At 40.8% G+C, this 26207-nt stretch overlaps 2 protein-coding genes across 3 annotated transcripts in view; one reads left to right on the top strand and one right to left on the bottom strand.

Annotated features, from left to right (window-relative positions):
* Positions 1-26207, bottom strand: part of LOC138971029 (uncharacterized) — a 417720-nt gene that overhangs the window by 177077 nt on the left and 214436 nt on the right. The gene's annotated exons all lie outside the window — the stretch shown is intronic.
* Positions 5201-17580, top strand: LOC138971040 (uridine 5'-monophosphate synthase-like). Its single transcript, XM_070343644.1, has 11 exons — positions 5201-5359; positions 6711-6809; positions 7364-7525; positions 7912-8015; positions 8363-8537; positions 9103-9234; positions 10067-10200; positions 11062-11191; positions 12771-12855; positions 13644-13742; positions 17044-17580. The coding sequence occupies exons 1-11, from the start codon at positions 5201-5203 to the stop codon at positions 17232-17234; spliced, it is 1470 nt and encodes a 489-aa protein (XP_070199745.1). The 3' UTR covers positions 17235-17580.

The following is a 26207-nucleotide window of genomic DNA, read 5'->3' as shown; positions in this document are numbered from 1 at the left end:
ATACAACAAATAATGTTGTTTCAACACACGCACACACACATAACATTCGTTCATAATAACGCTCACATTGTCATGTCATTGCTAATGAGAGCGTCGTTTTCACCGCCTTTCACGCTTTTGCTAATAACGCTCATGTTTTCATGTCACGCTAAAACATGGAAACAACGACAACAACGTACCACAGAGGTCACCTGCTTCTTTTTTAAGCATGATTCGGTAAAGTCCTATTTGGTCAAAATCGCACGTAGTTTGCAAGATCGTTATTTGAACCCTTTACTCACAATTAGAAAAAGTGTGAAAGGCGGTGAAAACGACGCTCTCACTTTTAGCATGACATGACAATGTGAGCGTTATTATGAACGAATGTTATGTGTGTGTGCGTGTGTTGAAACAACATTAATTGTTGTATTTGTTTTTATTGTTTAATTAAAGGGGCAGTCAACAGGTTGCTGTCGTTTCATGTTTTCGGGCCAAAAAGAGATTGCTTACTCTTTACTCTTTACTCTAGGTAAATGTAACAAAAAATATATTTTAAAAAAAGAAAAGATTTTGAATATTTTTTTGAAAAAAAAATTGTTTTGGATTTTTCGTTCCATTCTTTTTCTTATCACATGCACGCCAGTTCAAAACGCCGAAAGCAAAAAAAAACCGCATGCATATTGGTCAAATTTGAAGCAATGGCTTCACACCATTCAACCATTCACTATGATTCATATATATCAGTGTAGCTTGAACGCCATTCAACAATCTTGCTCACTCGGTGCACATTGTATACAATGTGCAACTTTATGGTCTTGCTCATTGTATACAATGGGCAACAGTTTTGCTCATTGTATACAATGAGCAAAACTTGTTGCTCATTGTATACAATGTGCAAGATATGCTGCTCATTGTACATAATGCGCAAATTGTACAGAATGGATACGACATACACACACACACACATTTCTGCAGATAATAGTCTTAACGACGGAATAGTGAAGTAAAGAGGAGAGTTCTGAAAAGAACGGCGCCCTTTCGTACAATACCAATGATATTAAAACTTCTTTTTTTTTAAAGACATTTTCCAGTGACCAGATCCTTAGATCGAGTCACGAAGAACACGTTATTGACTTAGAGTGCTTGAGTGAACGCTTCAAGATCAGCATCAGACAAAACAACTCAACGCCTGATGCTGAATAAACCACGAGACAAAATGGGAGCAGAGACATTGAAGTCCGGCTATAACAAGTGTATCTTTAGTACGTCCATGCAATATGTTTTGCCAACTTTGAGGGCCCCAAAGGGGGGTATCATCACGATCACGGGAACGGAAATTTTAGCTTTCACGATCACAGTTACCTTGATTTTTGTTTTCACGATCACGAACACCTTGACGAATAGAGGATCATAGAGTGATACAGCTGTGAAAAATGTACGTTGAAAATAAAATGCTTTGCAATAATGCCCATCACGATCACGAAAACAAATGACGATCACGATCACGAGACTGGATTTTTTTGTCATCACGGATCACGGGCAAAGTCCCATCACGATCACAGAAATGGAAATTTCAGCAATCAAGGTCACAGAAAGGTCAAAAAACGCCAATCACGATCACGATTTTAAACCCTTTGGGGCCCTCAACTTTCAACGCCCAATATTACTGGTTTCGTTTGTCGCATTCTACATATCCACAAAAGGTATGTCAACATGTACGCGCTTAAACCACGCTGTGGTACAACTGCGCCTCAAGACCAGGTTCAGTCAGACAAGACGGCGCACAGAGTGGTCTGTAGAATACGTGGTAGCAGAGGTAACAGAGTGTTTCGTGGACACACGCAGGCATTACAAAGAGAACATATTTGTGGTGAGTGAGAGAAATCTGTATTGACATTGTGTGACTGTGTCAATAGAATTATTATTTCTAGCGCCTATATTGCGTCATAGGCTGTTATCATAGGTATGACGTAGGTTTCAGGGTTTCGTCATTTCAAAGGCAGGGGTGTCAGCTTGTGTCTATTGGTTACGTCTGCGTGTTCGATTTGGATGAAACACACAGACTATGCATTTGTTTGGATATTCCTGAATGGGGAATGTTTAGTTTTGTTCTTAATAAGTTAAATTAGTTTAGATTGGTGGACTGGCTGGCCGAGTGGTAACGCACTTGCGCTCGGAAGCGAGAGGTTGCGAGTTCGACCCTGGGTCAGGGCGTTAGCAATTTTCTCCCCCCTTTCCTAACCTAGGTGGTGGGTTCAAGTGCTAGTCTTTCGGATGAGACGAAAAACCGAGGTCCCTTCGTTTGGTGTGCACGTTAAAGATCCCACGATTGACAAAAGGGTCTTTCCTGGCAAAATTGTATAGGCATAGATAAAAAAAATGTCCACCAAATACCCGTTTGACTTGGAATAAAGGCCGTGAAAGGTGAATGCTCGCCTAATAGGCTTGAGGTTTACTGGCCGATGTGAATGCGTTATATATTGTGTGTAAAAAAAAATGTCTGTTTGTCTGTCTGTCTGTAAAAATTCCATTTCAAACGGCAGAAATTAATATGTAAGCGCCTAGGGCTATATTTAGATTAGGCGCATAAATGTTCATAATAATAATAATAATAATAATAGATCGTATTGATAAAAGAATGTTTGGGTTGGTGACGCATAATCAAGCAGCGTCAAATAGGGCCCTCTCCCCCCTTCCCCTTTTCCCGACTAAAATGAGTAAAAGTTGAAATGAACTCGCCCAACGTTGAAACAAACGCGCACTTGTGACCTGGTACTGGCAGAGAAAAGCATGTCAAGCTTGCCGGAATTTGTATGAATTATGCATTGTGGATTTTGTGCATTTGTGAAGTGAAACAGTGTGTGTTGGTGTGTACCAACTGGACTGATCCAGTGATGGAGTGTGTGATGGCTGTATTTCCTGGATTTTGAATGCTGTTGTGAACCAGGGAGTTTTGTTTCGTGTAGATCTACAGAGATGATGTAGACAAGGTGAGAATAGACCTTTTGTTATCGGTACACCTTCTTTGGAATTGGCACAATAATTTGATGTGTAACTAACAACAGAAGAGAAGGCCAATGATAAGATTGAGAAAACCAAACATGCATTATGTATTTTAATACTGGAACTTGAATAATTGTAATTGTTGTTGTTATTATGGTGAGCTTATATAGCGCGAACCACAATTAACTGTGCTCTCCGCGCTTTACATACTAATTGTGGTTATGATGACTGTGTGAGATGATACTTTGATATGAATTGTCGTTTCGGTAATTACTGACTTTGCTTTTACTTTTTGTTTCCCCAGCCGAGCGGACTCTTGATGGGATAGCGTGTTTATTAGCGTGGTTTTCTTCTAGGTAGTGTTTATTAGCGTGTTCATTACCGTGGGTTTTTCTAGAGCGTGTTGTGTGTTGGTAGAGCACACACTAGTGACTTTAGTGTTATGGCAACAGAACTTTTTTCGTTGTAGAGATTTGCCTCAAGCTACTTTTGATTTGAGTGCGGAGTATGTGTTTTCACCTTTTTCAGACTCGTGGTAGAGATTTGCCTCAAGCTACTTTTGATTTGAGTGCGGAGTATGTGTTTTCACCTTTTTCAGACTAAGTGTTTATTGGGAAAGTAGCATTAGTCTGACGGACCTATTTTTAACTTTTATTTTAAATGCTTGGTGATTGTGTGCGTGAGTGTTATGCAATAAAAGAGGACAGAGAACATTATTCAATGCATTCATCAAACTGTTGTTGTTGGTGTATTCTCTCCCTCTCTCGCTTGTAATTGCCAACACCCGCATGCGCTCCACCACATATTCTTGAAGTCATGCCTGAGGCGAGTGTTTAGCAGTCCGTACACGATCCAGTCGACACTGTTGTTGAGGGATAGCAGCCAGATCAGGAACACATGCACGGAGCTACAAGGTTGGTAGTAGCTGCCCATGCTTTGCACTGCCATTAACGGCGTGACAAACAGCACCAAGCAAATGTAGATGACAAGCAGAGAACGGAGCAGCGCCATGTCTGAACTCTTGACAGACGCCCCAGACTTGGTCTGGCCTTGCGTTGTCGGCGTATTTGCGGGACAGCTGCAGATTTCATCTATCCTGCGGCGCGACTTCCTGTACGTCCTGTAGATCATGAGGCTGAAATACCCGGAGAGTATAATGGTGACGAAAAAGAAGGCTAGGCGAGGCGTCCGTGCGGAGTAGAGGTCGGCCGATGTCTTCATAAAGCACGTGTGTGATTTGCCATCAAAACCTAGACGTCTTCGCACCAGACCTACAACTGGCGTGGCGAATCCAATGGCCCAGATCAACACGCAGCTAGCAACACTGGTCTTCTTCGAGAAGTACTTCTGATAGAAGATGAAGTGGCACACTTTCATGTATCGGTCAAAGGAGATGGCAGTGAGGGTCAGGAGATAGGCAGTGTGAGATGCCATCGCCATGTAACCTGAAGCAATGCAGTGAGCTTCGTTGGCCATCGGCAACCGACCCATCGCCAGACCCAAGCCAACCAGGGGAAAGTGGTAACCTTCCATGTAGAGGTCCGCAATGACTAGGTTGCCCATGTACACTGTGTACGTGCAGGTGGCAGACCTGAACAGGTTGTTTCTGATCAAAGAATAAGGGATCAAGACACATCCCAGAATCCCGTTCAATGCCGTGATTAAATGCAGCGTACTGAACAGAACCCTTACCCACAAAGGCAGCTCTTCTCCAACGAAGTTTTCGTTTGTCACAGCCATTACAAAAAAGTAAAATATGAAATAAAAATCATACGAAGCAGTCAGCTTCAGGCACACAGTTCTAGTTGTATCCGTTCCGAAAATTACGATCTCTCACAACCCAAAAGCGTTCCATAAGAAATCGTTCTTACTGATTTTTTTGCGAAGTGAGCTAGAGCAGTAATGGCGGCGGTATTCTGAAACAGTGACGCTTTCTTTAGCCCTTTACGTCATCAGTTTTGATCTTTCACCACTCTATGTCTCGGCGACGGCCACAATAAAGATTTTACTCGGTTAACCAAGTCTTCGTTTATGGTGCCACTTTCTGTCAGTACACACACACACACGCATGCACGCACGCACGCACACACACATACACACACACACACACACACACTCACACACACACTTGAAAACAACAGAGGGGGCATAACAGCGGGGCACCCTCGTTGAGGTGTGCTACGACAGTGCCCTCCCTTTAGTTGAAAACTCCACTAAAATGGCGGGCTTCGGTAGCAGACGTCTTTCTCTCGAAGAATTAATCATCAAACTGCATGAAGTCGAAGGTGTCAAGTTTGGTGATTTTAAACTGAAAAGCGGAATCAGTTCCCCGGTCTACTTTGACCTAAGAGTCATCATTTCATACCCGGATTTGATGGTAGGTATGAAGGAAATGTGCATTGCATAATTTGCAGTGGCGGTAAAATCCTTCATGTGGTTTTTGTGTGTCACTGTGTCAGTGTGTGTTCGTTTCTCTCCCTAAATCAAGGTAGATCGTGTTTTCTGTTCTCTTTTTGAGACCGTCGTCAACTTCCAAAAGGTTTCGCACATAGATTGGGTGGATTGAAAAATGGAACCACGTACTGTCAATGCAATGATAACTGCAATGCGGTGCCGAGAAATAGGCACAAATCAGGCACAGCAAGGCTGTTATTTGTATTAATGACAGTGAAGTGAAATATATACATTATCACATCCAAATGTATTATATAAGTAAGTGTTACTTACGCAGAAGAAAATAGACAGTCATTACCTTTTGCAAATTATACTTAAACTTATAGTTGTACGTTGTAAAAGCAGTGTTGTGATAAGGCCAACAAAAAAATAGGTCTGTTTACGGTAACCCGACCGACCCTAGTTTTTTCGCGCGACCCTAGACTTTTTTTTTGCATTTGGGGAAAAAAAAAAAAATCGTGTTTTTTTGGGCAAAATAACGTAAAAATATGGTTTTTTGGAAAAAAAAAAAAAAAAAAAAAAAAAATCCCGACCTACCGACCCTATTTTTTTGGCCTATGTTACCGTAAACAGACCTATTTTTTTTTTTGCCTAATTAATTGTCCAGCAGCTATATTGTGCATGGTCCGTGGTGTAAAATTATAGTGTGCAATGATGGTAAACATTGACACTGTCCTTTTGTTTCCATGCACAAGTTTAATGCTACAGATACAGATGTAGGTGCAGACATAACTCGCCTTAAGTTTTAAGAGCCCACTTTAAGAATTAACCCTTTTGGTACTTAGGACACATAATTAACTCACTATCATATTTTAGTTACAGTTACACACACAAAGCCTGTCAAAGGACACAAATATGTTCATTCTCCTATTCATATTTTTAGTGTGTGTGTTAAAAGACATAATCGTCAACTTTAAGTTAGCGTTTTGTATAGTGATGCAAAATTGAGATAGTACCAAAAAGCATGAATTAGGTGGGGATTTTGTCCCACTGTGGGGTTTCAGTATTGCAGATAGTACGTTGCACATAAAAGGCCTGAAAGTGGCGAGTATTTTACTCGCCATGGCGAGTAGAAACATGTAACTGGCGAGTAGAAATGTTCATCTACTCGCCAAATGCGAGTAAAGTTGCTGAAACAAATTGTTGGTTTGGTTAGTAAAGTTTGCTCTCTGTCTAGTAAATTTTCAGAATCACTAGCCAAAGGCGAGTACCGGTACACCATTTGTTGGACTTTCAGGGCTGCATATTTATGGTCTGACCTTTCGTAATTTCAGATTGAAGTATCCGAATTCCTATGGGATGCAGCAGAAAAGAGCGGAAGTAAAACACAGAGTGTCTGTGGTGTGCCATACACTGCTCTGCCGCTAGCAACTGTAAGTTTGTAATGTATTGTTATTATTCTGTCTGTATTATAAAATAATTATTCAGTCATGTGCCTATGGTTAGCATGTCCCTCCCAAATCGACCAGTAGAAAAGCAATGCTCTCAGTAATTAAGTTGAGAGTCACAGGGATAAAACAACAACAATTGTAATAGATTTAACAGATTGGTTACGCATAACTCTCGTATACTGTTGTAGCACATGCATTTAGAGAGCTTTACTTTCCTTTGTTTCTCAGATCTTATTATAGCCCTCTGCCTAATGTGATTATGATTTTAACTGCTTGTTAGTTAATATTCATTGGCTTTCGTGCAGTGAATATAAGTTTTTGCTCTTATTTAATTGGTTGAAATGCCATGTAAATTTCTGTGCATGCAGTAAGTATACAAGTTCAATCTTCTTAGTGGAAGTGAAGTAGCTTGGACTAGAAAGAAGGTTACCTAACATAAACCTGCCAGCTTTTTTATAAACGTCCTGTCATTTTTATTTTTCACAGTTCACAATTCTGAATTATGTCTCATGTTTTGGCGCTGTTGTTTTTTCCAGATTATGTCTGCAAAGCACAAGACCCCTATGCTGATTCGCCGCAAGGAAGCTAAGGATTACGGGACCAAAAAACTGATCGAGGGGGCGTTTAAGGCGGGCGACACGTGTCTCATCGTGGAGGACATTGTCACCAGTGGGACCAGTGTCTGGGAGACAGTGGAGGTACGTTATGCAAATGTTTTTCATCAATGATCAGGCTAGAATGTTAAAAAATGGTTTATTTCTCATGACAAGGCCAAAAACATTAAAGATTCGGTAGGTCGGTAACGATTTTATTTTAATATTTTATTTAAGTTTGTCTGTTACATACTCTGGGCCACGGAAAAAAAGAAGCAGTGGAAAAGTAACGTCCATCAAACGCCTGCATTCCAGCGTGTTGATACACAGTTACTACAATTCTGAGTGACCTGCTGCAGCACACCTGGTCTCGGCTAAAAAAAAAACTTTGTCAACATTGGTGGGGTAGAAAGTGTTAAGGGAAGTGCCCTCTTATCGGAGGGGCCACACATCGCAGGAACCACTGTACCCCTGTTTGTCCATTGTTTCAGGCTCTGTCAGGGGTGGGTATCAAGGTGACGGACGCTGTCGTTCTGCTGGACAGAGAACAGGGTGGTGCAGAACGCCTCAAGGCCAAGGGAGTCAACTTACACAGGTGCTTGTATATGATTTTGGTTCTAGAATGTAAAATACTTTTGTTCCTGACTTTATGCAAACTTGCGTATATGAAAGCAGGAACATTTTTATTTTTTTTTCGACCCCCCCCCTTTTCAATCCTGCCAGAAATCTATTAAAAATAAAAATGTACAAAATATTTTACAAAATCTAATCTTCAAAGGAAGGTATTCTTGAAATGGAGGAAAATTTATAGACGTAATGTTTCAACATCACAAAATCTGGGAATACAGTGTCTTATGAAAGGGGGAAGTCTCAAATCAGGGGTCTTAAAAGCATGCAGGGTTTCACTGTGCGTGTAATATGTTGTCTTTCTAATATTCGCAGTGTGTGCACCCTTTCGAAAGCCCTGGAGGTGCTGCAGGGTGCAGGGAAGCTGAGTACAGACATGGTGCAGAAAGTCCAGGATTTCATTGCCGCCAACAAGTTTTCTGCCAATGACAACGGTGTGCCCAAATTGTCTGCAGGGGATGGACAGACTCCCACTAAAAAGGCGAAGAAGGTATGGGCTACGTTGAGATACTTTTTTTTTTTGATCGAGTAGTAAGGTTGCCTGGGTGTGTATGTCTTATAATTGTTTTCATTTTCATTACTTTATTGTCCCATCGCTGGGAAATTCGGGTCGCTTCCTCCTAGGGGAAAGCTAGCAGCAACAGAGTCGCGCTACCCAGGTGTATGCGTGTTCAGGTGTAATCAGCCACCTGCACTAATGGCAGAATGACCGAGGTCTTTTACGTGCTACAGTGGTGACAGGGGGGGGGGGGGGGGGGGGCATGGATACTGTCTCAGAGTCTGCATATAAAGTTGACCCGTGTCCGTCCCGGCGCGGATTCGAACCTGGGACACTAGGATCACAAGTTCAGTGCTCTACCAACTGAGCTACGGGGCACCCATCATAAGTCTGACTTCAGAAGAATGTTTCTTGGATAGTCACTAGAAGCTCCCTCCAGCCCCTGTGTGAAGCCGTTTCCCAACCCAACCCCCACCCCCCCCTCTCCTTCAAGATCGACCCCCCAGAAGTCAGACGTCCTAGAGCACATATTTCATGATATACACTTGTTTTGCAGGAGTTGAGTTTCGGCGAGCGAGCTCAGCTGTGCAGCAACGCTGTGAGCAGACGTCTGTTTGAAGTGATGGAAGCCAAGCAGTCCAACCTAGTGCTGTCAGCCGACCTGACACAGACACTGCAGCTTCTACAGGTACACAGTTTTTTCGTTGCTGTATTGGGGTAAAGTGGTACCTGCGATGAAAGGACACCCTTTGGGCCATCCAAAGGTGTCTCTACATGGCAGGTGGCCTGTCATGACAGGTATATTTTGATAAAGATAATAGAAGAAGGGACAACAGTAGGTGTCCTTTTAAGGGAGGTGTCCTCTTATCGGAGGGGCCACACATCGCAGGTGTCCCGCGGCGCGCTCAACCTCAAAAGAGCAAGCCCCGAGGCACACTAAATACGCGTTATCTGTACCGTCGTTACTGATTTTCAGACTTTAATTATCTGCTAGCTTCCATGCGGGCTCCCTAAAATTGGGGGTCCCAGGACCCTCTAGATAGAGTGGGTGGGGAGCCCTGGCGGCTGGAACGCTATACAGTGACACGTACACCTGTGATGTGAGGACTCCTCCCAGTGAAGGACACTTTCTGTTTTCCCTTTGCCTTGTTATCCACACCAACGTACACCTGTCTTGACACCTTTAATGTAAGGATGCTTTTGGCTTGTAAGAATATCCTTTTATTATAGTAACCAGGTATTTATATTTTGCAGTCACAAATCAAACATTGGGGGTGTAGAAGTGATACAATCTCACAGCAGTTACTTTTACTTCGTCATATCAGAGAGTGTTGGGGTTTCGGTTTACTGAGGAGCCATATGAATCCCCTTCAGTGATTGTCAAGGGGCGAATTGAGATTACTTTCCACTGGAGCACTATCTTATTCACAGTGAAATTCTTTTTATCTGACATTAGTAATAGAACACCTCTGAACACTGTTGTTGACGATGACATTACAGTTGAGTGTTGACGCTTGCAGCTTGTGGATAAGACGGGTCCTCACATCTGCGCGGTGAAGACCCATGTTGACATCATCGAGGACTTCACGTCAGACTTTGGCGCCAGGCTTGCAGAGCTTGCAGAAAAACACAACTTCCTCATCTTTGAGGACAGGTAGGAGTATTTTTTAATGGAGTTTGAATCTTTTTAAGGATACCTTACTTTCAGTGTTAGCGATAGGTAAATTGTTTTTACGCTACCACAGATCTGTCGAGGCTTTTGCATGAGATAAGAGCATCCTTCCACTTGGTCACACATGGAAAATCAACAGCCTCCTATGCAGAGTGGACATTCTTTCCTTCTCTAATTTTTCAGATTGACATACATGTAGATGGTATCAGTTGTGAATTTCAATCCATGAAAACCTCTCTCTCTCTCTCTCTCTCTCTCTCTCTCTCTCTCTCTCTCTCTCTCTCTCTCTCTCTCTCTCTCTCTCTCTTTCTCTCTCTCTCTCCCTCTCTCTCGTTTTTGTTATCTCTCTCTCCATCTCTTTCTCTCTCTCTCTCTCTCTCTCTCTCTCTCTCTGTCTCTCTGTTTCTATGTCTGTTTCTCTCCATCTCTTGCTCTCTCTCTCTCTCTCTCTCTCTCTCTCTCTCTCTCTCTCTCTCTCTCTCTCTGTTTCTATGTCTGTTTCTCTCCATCTCTAGCTCTCTCTCTCTCTCTCTCTCTCTCTCTCTCTCTCTCTCTGTTTCTATGTCTGTTTCTATCCATCTCTTGCTCTCTCTCTCTCTCTCTCTCTCTCTCTCTCTCTCTCTCTCTCTCTCTCTCTCTCTCTCTCTCTCTCTCTCTCTCTCTCTCTATCTGAGCTCTCCTATACAAAAATAATGTTTTTGTTAAAACTACTACTCATTGTTTAAGACCTCTCTGGGGAAAGAGGGGCTTTAATCTTTGATCAGCCATGCCTTGGGGTTGGGTCATGTTGCAAAAGGTATTTATAAGGTTCCACTGCATTAATTCGCATGTGTTTCCTTGCAGGAAGTTTGCAGACATCGGCCACACGGTGTCGCTGCAGTATGAAGGGGGGCTGTACAAGATCAGCGACTGGGCCGACATTGTCAACGCTCACACTGTGCCAGGGAGCGGGGTGGTGCAGGGGCTCAAACAGGTCAGCTGTTGATTGAAAGATACAGTGGAACCCCCCCCTTTCAAGACCTCAACAAATCTGAAAAAATGAGGTCTTAATTAAAAAAGGAGGGAGTATAAAAACGGAGGTAAATTTGTTTTATGCTGCTTGTTATCGTGCGCATATTTCAACATACGGATTCAAGGCGCAGGGATTTATTTATGCCGTGTGAGATGGAATTTTTTACACAATACGTCACGCATTCACATCGGCCAGCAGATCGCAGCCATTTCGGCGCATATCCTACTTTTCACGGCCTATTATTCCAAGTCACACGGGTATTTTGGTGGACATCTTTATCTATGCCTATACAATTTTGCCAGGAAAGACCCTTTTGTCAATCGTGGGATCTTTAACGTGCACACCCCAATGTAGTGTACACGAAGGGACCTCAGTTTTTCGTCTAATCCGAAAGACTAGCACTTGAACCCACCACCTAGGTTAGGAAAGGAGGGAGAGAATTGCTAACGCCCTGACCCAGGGTCGAACTCGCAACCTCTCGCTTCCGAGCGCAAGTGCGTTACCACTCGGCCACCCAGTAAATTTACAGAGGTTATGAACAGAACATCTGAAATCGTATGGCCTTAAAAAAAAAGAAGTCTTAAATTGGGGGATCTTAACAGGGGGGTTCCACTGTACAGTCAAACATGTCTATAACAGCCACCCAATGGACCCACCAAAAGTTGTTGTTATGGATAGGTGGTCACTATGGAAAGGTGAAATAGCATCCCTTCGCTGATATACATGTTGAAAAGTATACAGCTTAATCGGTTTGCTTTCTGTGCAAAATGAGAACTTTGTGCTAACTTGATTTTACAGTTTGATGTCACTGGCCGATGTGAATGCGTGATATATTGTGTAAAAAATTCCATCTCACACGGCAGAAATTGATATGTAAAGCGCTTAGAGAACGCCAAGCGCTATATAAATCTCCCATATAAATAAATAAATAAATAAACTATGCAGTAACATAATTTATTCAGCAAAAAAAGTCTCGCTCAACAAAAAGCACAGCCAGGCTGAAGATTATTGGTATGTGCCCAAGTGGAAGGAACTAAGTGACGCCGTTTTGTCCTGAAATTCAACTTTATGCTTCTTGGTGAAAAAGTCTGAAAAGTCTGAGATAGAAGTCTTGTCGACAGACTGCATGATAATTAAGCATTCTGACAAACTGTCCACTCTTGCTAGGTGTTAAGTCCTTTGTACTGGAAACTTGCATTCTCCCAGTAAGGTCATACATTGTACTACGTTGCAAGCCCCTGGAGCAATTTTTTGATGAGTGCTTTTGTGAACAAGAAACAATTAACAAGTGGCTCTATCCCATCTCCCCCCTTTCCCCGTCGCGATATAACCTTCGTGGTTGAAAACGACGTTCAACACCAAATAAAGAAAGAAAGAAAGAACTTTTGCTAGGTCAATAGTTGGTTGGTTGAATTGAACATTCTGGTTTTTAACAAAGCTTGTATGGATAGAAAATGTATGAAGAATGTTGCAGCTAGCAGAGCCTTCTGAGTATTTTACAAATTAGTTCGTTTGAACAATGACTTTGAATAAATTGCAGGTGGGACAACCCAAAGGAGGGGCCTGCCTGTTGATTGCAGAAATGAGCTCTGCTGGGAACCTGGCCACACCAGATTATGCTAAAGGTAGGCCAGAAGAGAGAGAAACAGGTTGAACACTTTAAAGGTAGGCCAGAAGAGAGAGAAACAGGTTGAACACTTAGGAGGGGAAGATAATATTATGTTCAAGTTTTTGTTGATTTTATTTTAATTTTTAATTTTTTGTTTAAATTTTGTGTGTGTATTGCTACAGTTTGGTTGGTGCTGGGGTTAACAGAATATCAGCTAATGTTAAAGGCATACTAACGCACTCCCGTGTTTACAAAGTGTAGTTTGCCCACAATCGATGTCAAACGCACCATAAGACCATATAATGACGATATGTCACCATGCGCGGACCATAATACATGCATTACAGCTTGTTCTAGCCTCTGAAAAAGTGAGGATGTCAACAAAGACGCGGTGTTAGCTCCCTTGCATCAACGTTACATGTGTTGCCAAATCTATAAATAGGACCATCTAGATCAAAATAAAAATTCAAATATCTCAACATTGAAGGGGTCCTAGACCACAATATTTTGCAGGGAACTTAATTTAGCATGTCTCCAGCTGTTGGTAAAGCAATTAGCGTGTATAGTCATCGAGTACATATGGCTTTAAGCCAAGAAGTATTTGATATTATTTTCATAGTCAAAATTGAAACTTACACAAGGTGCAAAAGTTAAAAGTCTTCATAAATGTAAAGAAAAACAATCAGATGAAAGGAGCTAAAGGGAGATAACATAAACAAACTTGAGCAAAAATGATAGCCTAGTTTGACCTGGAGCACAAGAGGGACCTTGCAGCCTTTTTACTCCTTTTCTTTTTTATTGCAGCCACTGTAAAGATGGCCGAGGAACACAAGGACTTTGTGATTGGTTTCATCTGTCAGTCGAAACTGGCGTCTGACCCTGCTTTTCTACATATGACCCCAGGTAAAAAGACTTCTAAGTGCAAGCTGAAACTCAACTTTCAGAGCATCATTTTAGAGAGAAAGAAGGAGAGTGAGAATGTGTATTTGTGTGTGTGACTGTGTGTGTGCGCACATTTGCTTCCTATTCTGTACATAATTATGTTAAAGCCTCCTAGCTGAATACATTTTTTTTAACTTTCATGGCCAATCCAACAGCCGGGGGATGCCAACAGCAGCAACAAAAACTCAATGATTATGTATAGCTATAAAATTATGTCCAAGATTTCGTCTGTAGCGAATATTGGCCCAAGTACGTGTCGACAAGGAACCTTGCTGACATTAGTGCCATTGATATCAGGTACTTAAGAACCCCCCCTTTTACGACCTTCAAAAATCTGAGAAATTCAGGTCTTAACACTTTCGCGACGGGAGGTGAATAAATCGGTAGCAGCGCTGATACGCCCATGAACGGAATGTGAATTTTTCAGTAACAGTCACACAAGGTAAACGACTCGTGATTGCTTCCTGGTTTTTGAAGCTTGCAATAAATTGAGTTGTTTCTTTTGATACACGTGACTTCCTTTTCCGCCCTGATCAAATTAGTGCAGATTTGCGTGGTTTTTTCGAACAAAATGTTTTCAGTTTTTTTGTTCGAAAAAACCACAACGAAGGCGAGCCTTGTCACGGGAGGAGATTCTCCGGATGTTGGATCTTGAGGATCCTGCAGATCATGATTCCGACGTTGTTTTCGCCTCAAGAAAGCGATAATAGCAGTGATAAGTGAGGAAGAAACAGTCCTGTTGTTGCTAGTACGAGTCAGCAAACTACACGTGGCAGGGGTGGTACTGCTAGACGCACATGTATCTCGGAATCGTTTAGGTGCATGGGGGCGTGGCAGCACTGATAACAATGGCTGGCTGGAGCCTCCTAATCCTTTTGGAAATGTTTATAGGTGTACAGTTGGTACTTTGTTGTGAAAATGTGACTTATATTCAATATGGATTACCTGGACATTATTTGGTGAGTGTCACAGTTTTGTTTCATTTGAGTCAGGATGCTGTGAGTAAATGCGTGATTTGCTTTTTTGACTCACATGCGAAGCAAAAGTGAGTCTATGTACTCACCCGAGTCGTCCGTCTGTCCGTCCGTCCGGCCGGCCGTCCGGAAAACTTTAACGTTGGATATTTCTTGGACACTATTCAGTCTATCAGTACCAAATTTGGCAAGATGGTGTATGATGACAAGGCCCCAAAAAACATACATAGCATCTTGACCTTGCTTCAAGGTCAAGGTCGCAGGGGCCATAAATGTTGTCTAAAAAACAGCTATTTTTCACATTTTTCCCATTTTCTCTGAAGTTTTTGAGATTGAATACCTCACCTATATATGATATATAGGGCAAAGTAAGCCCCATCTTTTGATACCAGTTTGGTTTACCTTGCTTCAAGGTCAAGGTCACAGGAGCTCTTCAAAGTTGGATTGTATACATATTTTGAAGTGACCTTGACCCTGAACTATGGAAGATAACTGTTTCAAACTTAAAAATTAGGTGGGGCACATGTTATGCTTTCATCATGAGACACATTTGGTCACATATGATCAAGGTCAAGGTCACTTTGACCCTTATGAAATGTGACCAAAATAAGGTAGTGAACCACTAAAAGTGACCATATCTCATGGTAGAAAGGGCCAATAAGCACCATTGTACTTCCTATGTCTTGAATTAACAGCTTTGTGTTGCATGACCTTGGATGACCTTGACCTTGGGTCAAGGTCACATGTATTTTGGTAGGAAAAATGTGTAAAGCAGTTCTTAGTGTATGATGTCATTGCTAGGTTTAGTTATTTGATGTCAAGCATGTGAGTCGTATGGGCTTTGCCCTTCTTGTTTTTTCTTGGTACTGTCTCCTTATTTCTGTGTACAATGTTAACAATATTTCAGCTAATTCATAAGTTTTACACCTAGTTTGGTTATAACATTATTTATAATACTTTCTGTTAAAAAATAACTTTTAAAAAAGCAGTGGAAAAGAAAACACACACAAAAAAAACGTTAAAAAACACTTATTATCCCCCTTTCACCCCCCTTTGATAAAACAAATCGCGTGACAAACTTACAAATAGCACGACTGAACTGGGCATCCATTTTTTAATTAGTACACAAAATTTGGTGGTGAGGCCTAAAAAAAAAATAGGTGTGGTTACGGTAACCCGACCTACCCTATTTTTAGGGGCCGATCCTATAACTTTTTATTACATTTGTCAACACAAAAAAAAAAAAAAAAAAAAAACGAGTGCAAAAAACGCAATGAAAGCGAAAGCGCCCGTGTCGCACACTTATTTCCCTGTCAAGTAGGTTTAATTTGTACACATTAGAAAAAAAAGTAAAAAAAACAAAAAAGTGATTGCCTACCTACCTACCCTATTTTTTTTGGCTATGTTACCGTAACCACACCTATTTTTTTTTTTGGCCTGATTGGACTTAATTCAAGCTTGCTAGACAGATTTCTTTACAGTTACTGTTTTTTTAAAGTTTCTTGGGCAAGCAAGACGTTAATGCTGTGGCAATGCTAGTCACAATAGTGTTAACAAGGAAGGGGTCTTAAAGGTGGTCGTCTACAATTTTGCTTTTTTTCAATAATCTTATGGTTAGATTTCGATACAAAATTATGTCAAATGATGAATGAACCATGGGGAAAAAGGTTATATAGAAAAAAAATATATGTAAAAAAAGATTTTATTTTTGGTTAGCGTGACTCACGCTTCCAATATTTTGTTTTCTGTTCTCTGAGAACATGTGCTTTGCCTAAAAATACTGACCAATCAAATTCATGTCACTATGCTTATAGCCACGCCCACACAAGTGCAGCAACAGTTTGACACTGGAGCGCTGTCCACGCTTTTTTTTAAACGCACGAAATGCACGGGATTTGAGAGGAGTTTTGCGCTTGGCATTTTCCAAATAAGGATATCCTACTATGAGTACTGCGCTGGAATACTACAATGAATTTTCAAACGGCTACACTGGCTTCGTCTTTCCTGATCGAAAGGGGGTGTATTGTTGATAATTGTAGATAATAGACTCTGCATTTTAATGGTCAAATGGCGATTTCGGAATAAAAATCACAGTAGACAAGGACCTTTAAAATGGTAAATTTACAGAGGTTATGAACTGAAAATCTGAAAAAAAGCAAAGTCTTTAAAGGGAGGAAGTCTTAAATTGGGGGGGGGGGGGGGGTGTCTTAAAAGGGGGGTTCCACTGTGTACATCAGGTAAAAAAAATTTGATTCTCAAAATTGTTCTGTTAATGTTTTCTTCAACAGGTGTTCAGCTTCAAGAAGGGAAAGACAGCTTGGGGCAGCAATACCTCACGCCCAACGAAGTCATCGCCAAACGTCATTCCGACATCATCATCGTTGGTCGAGGCATCACCAAGGCTGAGGATCCAGTCGCAGTTGCCAAGAAGTACCAAGAGGCAGGATACTCAGCGTATCTTTCTCGTCTCTCACAATAGAACTGTTATCTTTGATAACCACATTTCACAGGATATCCGTTGCTAAGCAGTACCAAAAGGTCCCCCCGCGGGTTAGGGGGAAGAATTTACCCGATGCTCCCCAGCATGTCGTAAGAGGCGACTAACGGATTCTGTTTCTCCTTTTACCCTTGTTAAGTGTTTCTTGTATAGAATATAGTCAATGTTTGTAAAGATTTTAGTCAAGCAGTATGTAAGAAATGTTAAGTCCTTTGTACTGGAAACTTGCATTCTCCCAGTAAGGTAATATATTTTACTACGTTGCAAGCCCCTGGAGCAATTTTTTTATTAGTGCTTTTGTGAACAAGAAACAATTGACAAGTGGCCCTATCCCCAGACCTGTTTACACTACACATTGAGCGTAGTAAACTACGATTTTGGTCCCCAAACTACGCAACTACGCATGCTTGTCTTATACTACGCAAACGTTTCGTTTCGACTACACATTTTGACATTTTGAATACGCAAAAACGCGAGCGAGTTCCGATCCATAATTTGTACTAACCGGTTGTGTACTGCGTGCAAAACATGCCCGGCGCCCGCGAGAGTAGCGTAGTCAGTTGGTCTTGCTGCTATTATTACAACTATCGCGGGCGTTTCAGCACATACTTTTCTGAACGCGGTCACTTCGTAGCTCATTCTTTCTGGAGGGAAAAAAATGGCAACAGCGACGAACACGGATTCAGAAGACTTTGGCGATCAACCGCCACCTAGCAAAAAAAAGAAGCTTGGTCAAACTCCCAGCAAGGCTTTTCTGCCAAAGTACTATGAGGAGCATCCATGCCTAGTTTCGTGGAGAAAAGGGAAGCATTTTGCCCACTGCACTGTGTGCAACACGGCTTTTTCAGAGAAGCACAGTGGGCTTTACGACCGTGTAACCGCCACAAGAAAAGCACTTCTCATGAGGAATTCGAGAAATCCCGACCAAAGCAGAGGAAAAATTGGACTGTTTTGTGAAGAAACCCGTGCCAGGGAAAGAAGACCAAGACAAGCTCACTTTTGAGAGATCGGTAACCAGAGCAGAGGCAATGACCTGCCATATTATTATTATTGCCGACGCAAACCTGTTCTGTTTATATGCAAATTTGCCTTCATGTTGATACACATACTCCCAGTCCCTACTTTTTGTGACTTGATGTTCTCAGATTGTCACAGGTCTTGAATAGGGGGTCCCACTGTATTATGAACTGCATACCCCTCAACATAGCTTTTTTTTAACAAATTGAAATGTTCCAAACTAGTTAATAATTTTTTTCTTAACAAACAAACTTAATGCTTGGCTTGTATTTTTGTGGGGGCTTTGTTTGTATTTGTATGAGGAGTATTGTTCACATTGTAATAGTTTTGTTTGGAGTGTTGAGTGTTTGTTTTAGTACGGTATAAGTAACTGTTCTGTTTTGCGGTTTGGGTTGATCGAATTGAAATACTACACATTCACCTGCCAAACTACACATTTGCCTTATTTTCACACCCAAAACTACACATGGTACATTTCAGGGGTAGGCAGGTCTGTATCCCATCTCCCCCCCTTTCCCCGTCGCGATATAACCTTCGTGGTTGAAAACGACGTTAAACACCAAATAAAGAAAGAAAGAAAGTACCAAAAGGCAGGACACTCTGCGTATCTAATTTCTCCTGTCTTGTGATAAAACGGTTATCTTTGATAACGACATTTCACAGGACAGGTATTTTTGTGAGTGAATGTATTGTTTCAAATTGGTGCTTTAGATGTACACAACAGCACATTTATAGGCATTATTGTGTTGTCTTTTGGCATTTTTTGTGGCAAGATGCTTGTTTTTTGGCAATTTCTTTTTACATTTAGTCAAGTTTTGACTAAATGTTTTAACATAGAGGGGGAATCAAGACGAGGGTCGTGGTGTGTGTGTGTGTCTGTCTGTCTGTCTGTGCATGTGTGTGTGTAGAGCGATTCAGACCAAACTACTGGACCGATCTTTATGAAATTTGACATGAGAGTTCCTGGGAATGATATCCCCGGACATTTTTTTTTCGATAAATACCTTTGATGACATCATATCCGGCTTTTTGTAAAAGTTGAGGCGGCACTGTCACACCCTCATTTTTCAATCAAATTGATTGAAATTTTGGCCAAGCAATCTTCGACGAAGGCCGGACTTCGGTATTGCATTTCAGCTTGGTGGCTTAAAAATTAATTAATGACTTTGGTCATTAAAAATCTGAAAATTGTAAAAACAATAATTTGTTTTTAAAACGATCCAAATTTACGTTCATCTTATTCTTCATCATTTTCTGATTCCAAAAACATATAAATATGTTATATTCGGATTAAAAACAAGCTCTGAAAATTAAAAATATAAAAATTATTATTAAAATAAAATTTCCGAAATTGATTTAAAAACAATTTCATCTTATTCCTTGTGGGTTCCTGATTCCAAAAACATATAGATGTGATATGTTTGGATTAAAAACACGCTCAGAAAGTTAAAAAGAATAGAGATAAAGAAAAGCGTGCTATCCTTCTCAGCGCAACTACTTCTTGTCAATTTCACTGCCTTTGCATCGAGCGGTGGACAGACGATGCTACGAGTATACGCTCTTGCTGTAAAAATGCAGTGAGTTCAGTTTCATTCTGTTAGTTCGACAGCTTGACTAAATGTTGTAATTTCGCCTTACGCGACTTGTTTTTTAATTTTGATGAAGACCTGTTTCAGTGCAAAAGGACATCCCTGCTCGGTGTCCAATTGGTTACACATTTTACAATCTTTCTCTTCATCGTGATTTGGTGTTGCTTTAGTCTTCTTCTTGTCGATCGCCTGTGCCTGTGTTGCTTTTGTTGTTTTGCAGTTGTTGTTTTTTCTCACACCCTGAAAACTTCACAGGTTGTGTGTTGGTTGTATATATTTTACTGGATGAATACCCGCTTAGCCGGGAAGAAGTCGAGCCGAATACCCGGCTGTGCCGGGGACCCGGGCCTTGCCGGGTGTTTGCCGGCGCACCGCACGAAGGAAAGGAGATAAACGCGCAAAACACTGGAGAAGATAAGGAAGAGTAATACCCGGCTTCACCGGGACAGTGACCTTCTATAAATAGTATAACGGGAATATGGATTGAGCGTTGTCGACAGTGACCTTCTAAAAATAGAAACAGGAATATGGATTGACGCCACACGAAGGAAGGAAGATAAACGCAAAACACTGGAGAAGATAAGGAAGAGTTAGTGGGAATGGATCTGGGAAGATGAACAGAAAAACCAAAATCGGTTCAGCGCTGTGCGCTGAGAGCACGTGTTGAAATATCTCATCGACCAGGTTGTGTCCAGGGTGTACCTGACTATGGCCACCAAATTTGAAACAGATCCATCGAGAACCTTCGGCGTGCATCGTGAACACACAGACACACACACACACACACACACACAGACACAAGTTGTATATATATATAGATGCACTTGTTCTTTTGTGCTTTGATTGTATCAGTCATTGACATTGTGCATCCTATTTGGAATATGAAGATTATGTATTTGCCCCTAAATGTGCGGGATTTATTATCAAGGATCTGGCCGAAATTGATTTTGGATGCATTTAGCAAGTATTCTATTCTTTTCATATTATGCAAGCAAAGTGCACAAACATGGTTTGAGTTTTGGGGGCTGTGTTTAACAACAGCATGGAGGCATATTTAAAACATAATTATGATTATGTTTATTGTGACCTGCTAAAGAGGTTTGGTTTTCTGTATTTAATATAAGAAATCATTACATTTATTGAAACTGTAGCTTACTGGAAACAAATTTGGTCAACAGGTTTTGAGCTCTTTTTTTTTTTGTGGGGCGGGGGGGGGGGGGGGGGGGGTAAATGGTTTGACCCCCTGTGTTTTACTTTTTGTGTGTTTTGTTCTGATTTGTGTGGAATATCTGTTTGCGATCAGTCCACATGCAGCCAAAACCAAGAAGTAAAATGTGTATGTAAATGTTTTTACAGCATTGCCAAACATGCATTGAACTTGCCAAATATTCAGTTTCATTGCAAGCGGAGGTCGATCTACATTATTATGAGGGCTGTCAAACATTACTTTGTTTCTCTTGAGGCAAAAAGGAGTGAAGAACAGTGTTGTAGTTTATGTTCCAAAACAGATTTCCCCTGCTTCCCCCATTAAAAAGTACCGGCACGGTTGGCCTAATGCTAAGGCGTCCGCCCCGTGATCGGGAGGTCGTGAGTTCAAACCCCGGCCGGGTCATACCTAAGACTTTAAAATTGGCAATCTAGTGGCTGCTCCGCCTGGTGTCTGGCATTATGGGGTTAGTGCTAGGACTGGTAGGTCCGGTGTCAGAATAATGTGACTGGGTGAGACATGAAGCCTGTGCTGCGACTTCTGTCTTGTGTGTGGCGCACGTTAAATGTCAAAGCAGCAACGCCCTGATATGGCCCTTCGTGGTCGGCTGGGCGTTAAACAAAACAAAACAATCCTTCCCCCATTAAAAAAATACATGTACATTATATTTTAAGAAGATAATTATGTCTTGACCTGACTGAAGTGGCTTCAAGACCCTAAAAATGAAAATGCAGTAGGATTCCATTTTTTTTTTATAACTTTATTTAACAGCAAGATGTATATGTGCATGAGAAAAAACGAGGCAGAGACAGAGAAAGTGTGTATGGGTACAAAGCGAGAGAGTGAGAGAGAGTAGTAAAGACACCTGTGTTTCTATTTTATTCAGCGAGCAATTTTGCACACCTGTAACCACTGCCATTTGAATAAGTATTGCAAATATTACAATATTACTCTGCATTTATTATAGTCAGCTGGCAAAATATTGGTAGAGAAATATGGAATACTGGTACCTGTTGTGTTTTAATACATGTACTTGTATTACTGGAAGAATTAATTTGTGTCCCCTGCTCCGAACAAGCATTTTATTATCTTGATTGTTGCTGTATTTTTGTTACAGTCTTTTTCTTTTATCCTAGCTATAACCACGAATCTCCACAGTATATTAATACCCCCCGCGGGTTAGGGGGAAGAATTTACCCGATGCTCCCCAGCATGTCGTAAGAGGTGACTAACGGATTCTGTTTCTCCTTTTACCCTTGCTAAGTGTTTCTTGTATAGAATATAGTCAATGTTTGTAAAGATTTTAGTCAAGCAGTATGTAAGAAATGTTAAGTCCTTTGTACTGTAAACTTGCATTCTCCCAGTAAGGTCATATATTGTACTACGTTGCAAGCCCCTGGAGCAAATTTTTGATTAGTGCTTTTGTGAACAAGAAACAATTGACAAGTGGCTCTATCCCCTCTCCCCCCTTTCCCCGTCGCGATATAACCTTCGTGGTTGAAAACGACGTTAAACACCAAATAAAGAAAAGAAAAAGAAAGAAAAGCAAATTTTTGATTAGTGCTTTTGTGAACAAGAAACAATTGACTAGTGGCTCTATCCCATCTCCTCCTTCCCCCGTCGCGATATAACCGTCGTGGTTGAAAACGACGTTAAACACCAAATAAACAAAACGGCATGGTTGGCCTAGTGGTAAGGCGTCCGCCCCATGATCGGGAGGTCGTGGGTTCGAACCCCGGCCGGGTCATACCTAAGACTTTAAAATTGGCAATCTAGTGGCTGCTCCGTCTGGCGTCTGACATTAGTTGGGGTTAGTGCTAGGACTGGTTGGTCCGGTGTCAGAATAATGTGACTGGGTGAGACATGAAGCCTGTGCTGCGACTTCTGTCTTGTCTCTTAAAAAAATACATGTACATTATATTTTAAGAAGATAATTATGTCTTTGACCTGACTAAAGTGGCTTCAAGACCCTAAAAATGAAAATGCAGTAGGATTCCATTTTTTTTTATAACTTTATCCAACAGCAAGATGAATATGTACATGAGAAAAAACGAGGCAGAGACAAGAGAACGTGTGTATGGGTACAAAGCGAGAGAGTACGAGTGAGAGAGAGTAGTAAAGACACCTGTGTTTCTATTTTATTCAGCGAGCAATTTTGCACACCTGTAACCACTGCCATTTGAATAAGTATTGCAAATATTACAATATTACTCTGCATTTATTATAGTCAGCTGGAAAAATTCCCCCCGCGGGTTAGGGGGAAGAATTTACCCGATGCTCCCCAGCATGTCGTAAGAGGCGACTAACGGATTCTGTTTCTCCTTTTACCCTTGTTAAGTGTTTCTTGTATAGAATATACATAGTCAATTTTTGTAAAGATTTTAGTCAAGCAGTATGTAAGAAATGTTAAGTCCTTTGTACTGGAAACTTGCATTCTCCCAGTAAGGTAATATATTGTACTACGTTGCAAGCCCCCGGAGCAATTTTTTCATTAGTGCTTTTGTGAACAAGAAACAATTGACAAGTGGCTCTATCCCCTCTCCCCCCTTTCCCCGTCGCGATATAACCTTCGTGGTTGAAAACGACGTTAAACACTAAATAAAGAAAGAACTCTGCATTTATTATAGTCAGCTGGCAAAATATTGGTAGAGAAATACGGAATACTGGTACCTGTTGTGTTTCCTTTTGTGTTTTAATATATGTACTTGTATTACTGGAATAATTAATTTTTGTCCCCTGTTCCGAACAAACATTTTATTATCTTGATTGTTGCTGTATTTTTGTTACAGTCTTTTTCTTTTATCCTAGCTATAACCACAAATCTCCACAGTATATAAATGAATGTACTGAGTAAACTATAGTCTTAGTTTTGTATCTGAATTCCAACTGCAGGTGTTGTTTGTGGTAAGAAAACGAAAACAAAGTAAGCTCTGTAAATGCATGCAGCAAGAGTAAGTGAGAAATTAAAATAGCGTTCTGCCTCATTTGATTAAGATTCTCACAAATGCTTTTGAGGCAATCCTGTCAAAATGTTTGTATTTGTGTGTTAATACATAAAAAAAACGGTGTTGTTTGTGGGTTCGCAACAAGAGACGATTTCAACTATAGATGCAACGTATAGGGGTGCGCGCAGCCATGTTGTAAAAACAGCTGTTCGCATGGTTGTGAGTGTATATATTTACTTTCAAAAGCATCTAAGTTTTTATTTTTATTTTTTTTATTTTTTTTTTTTAGAAAATTCAAGGACGGGAAGTTCATTTGGATGCTTGCCCTTTTCGTTGTTTTTTTTTTATACCTGAACAGAGTTTGAATAGCACAATATTGCAGCAGCTTTTGGTGTTGTATTTTCAAAATTAATCTTCTTTGATATGACTCAATTATAGTCAATGTTTGTAAAGATTTTAGTCAAGCAGTATGTAAGAAATGTTAAGTCCTTTGTACTGGAAACTTGCATTCTCCCAGTAAGGTAATATATTGTACTACGTTGCAAGCCCCTGGAGCAAATTTTTGACTCACATGCGAAGCAAAAGTGAGTCTATGTACTCACCCGAGTCGTCCGTCCGTCCGTCCCCCCCGTCCGTCCGGACGTCCGTCCGGAAAACTTTAACGTTGGATATTTCTTGGACACTATTCAGTCTATCAGTACCAAATTTGGCAAGATGGTGTATGATGACAAGGCCCCAAAAAACATACATAGCATCTTGACCTTGCTTCAAGGTCAAGATCGCAGGGGCCATAAATGTTGTCTAAAAAACAGCTATTTTTCACATTTTTCACATTTTCTCTGAAGTTTTTGAGATTCAATACCTCACCTATATATGATATATAGGGCAAAGTAAGCCCCATCTTTTGATACCAGTTTGGTTTACCTTGCTTCAAGGTCAAGGTCACAGGAGCTCTTCAAATTTGGATTGTATACATATTTTGAAGTGACCTTGACCCTGAACTATGGAAGATAACTGTTTCAAACTTAAAAATTATGTGGGGCACATGTTATGCTTTCATCATGAGACACATTTGGTCACATATGATCAAGGTCAAGGTCACTTTGACCCTTATGAAATGTGACCAAAATAAGGTAGTGAACCACTAAAAGTGACCATATCTCATGGTAGAAAGAGCCAATAAGCACCATTGTACTTCCTATGTCTTGAATTAACAGCTTTGTGTTGCATGACCTTGGATGACCTTGACCTTGGGTCAAGGTCACATGTATTTTGGTAGGAAAAATGTGTAAAGCAGTTCTTAGTGTATGATGTCATTGCTAGGTTTAGTTATTTGACCTTGACCCTGAAGGTCAAGGTCATGTAAAGATCAAGGTCAAGCATGTGAGTCGTATGGGCTTTGCCCTTCTTGTTGATTAGTGCTTTTGTGAACAAGAAACAATTGACAAGTGGCTCTATCCCATCTCCCCCCTTCCCTCCGTCGCGATATGACCTTCGCGGTTAAAAACGACGTTAAACACCAAATAAAGAAAGAAAGAAAGTGTGTTAATACATAAAAAAAACGGTGTTGTTTGTGGGTTCGCAACAAGAGACGATTTCAACTATAGATGCAACGTATAGGGGTGCGCGCAGCCATGTTGTAAAAACAGCTGTTCGCATGGTTGTGAGTGTATATATTTACTTTCAAAAGCATCTAAGTTTGGTTTTTTTGTTGTTGTTTTTTTTAGAAAATTCAAGGACGGGAAGTTCATTTGGATGCTTGCCCTTTTCGTTGTTTTTTTTTTATACCTGAACAGAGTTTGAATAGCACAATATTGCAGCAGCTTTTGGTGTTGTATTTTCAAACTTAATCTTCTTTGATATGACTCAATGACAACCCTTTATTTTTCTACACACAGTAGTTGACTGCAGGTAATATTACTCCATCATATGTTGTTGATGGGAACCCTACAGTTAGCTGTTATATGCATTGCACCTTCTTTGTCACTGTTTACCGTTAAGCAACGAAATTGATATTGTCTAACTGATTCCACTGTTAGCCTAGGAAAGGAGAGCATTTTATATTGTCTATAATCAGCAAGAACCTGCAAATAAACTCAAAACTTTCTGTAAACTATTGAATAAGTGTTGCAGTTGCTTGTAATTGTTGATTTATTTTGTGGATTTTTTTGTTACCGAAGTGTAATAGATGCGTCTG

This window comes from Littorina saxatilis, linkage group LG7, assembly GCF_037325665.1.
Source record: "Littorina saxatilis isolate snail1 linkage group LG7, US_GU_Lsax_2.0, whole genome shotgun sequence".
In the NCBI taxonomy this organism is placed as follows: Eukaryota; Metazoa; Mollusca; class Gastropoda; order Littorinimorpha; family Littorinidae; genus Littorina; species Littorina saxatilis.
This window is presented reverse-complemented; position numbering and strand designations above follow the sequence as displayed.

What these genes read in the sequence shown, in the direction of transcription:
- LOC138971040 (XM_070343644.1), top strand. Translation starts at nt 5,201, where the DNA reads ATGGCGGGCTTCGGTAGCAGACGTCTTTCTCTCGAAGAATTAATCATC. An exon ending in AGACACTGCAGCTTCTACAG is followed by an intron (nt 9,235 to 10,066) that starts GTACACAGTTTT and finishes TGACGCTTGCAG; the next exon opens with CTTGTGGATAAGACGGGTCC. An exon ending in TGGTGCAGGGGCTCAAACAG is followed by an intron (nt 11,192 to 12,770) that starts GTCAGCTGTTGA and finishes AATAAATTGCAG; the next exon opens with GTGGGACAACCCAAAGGAGG.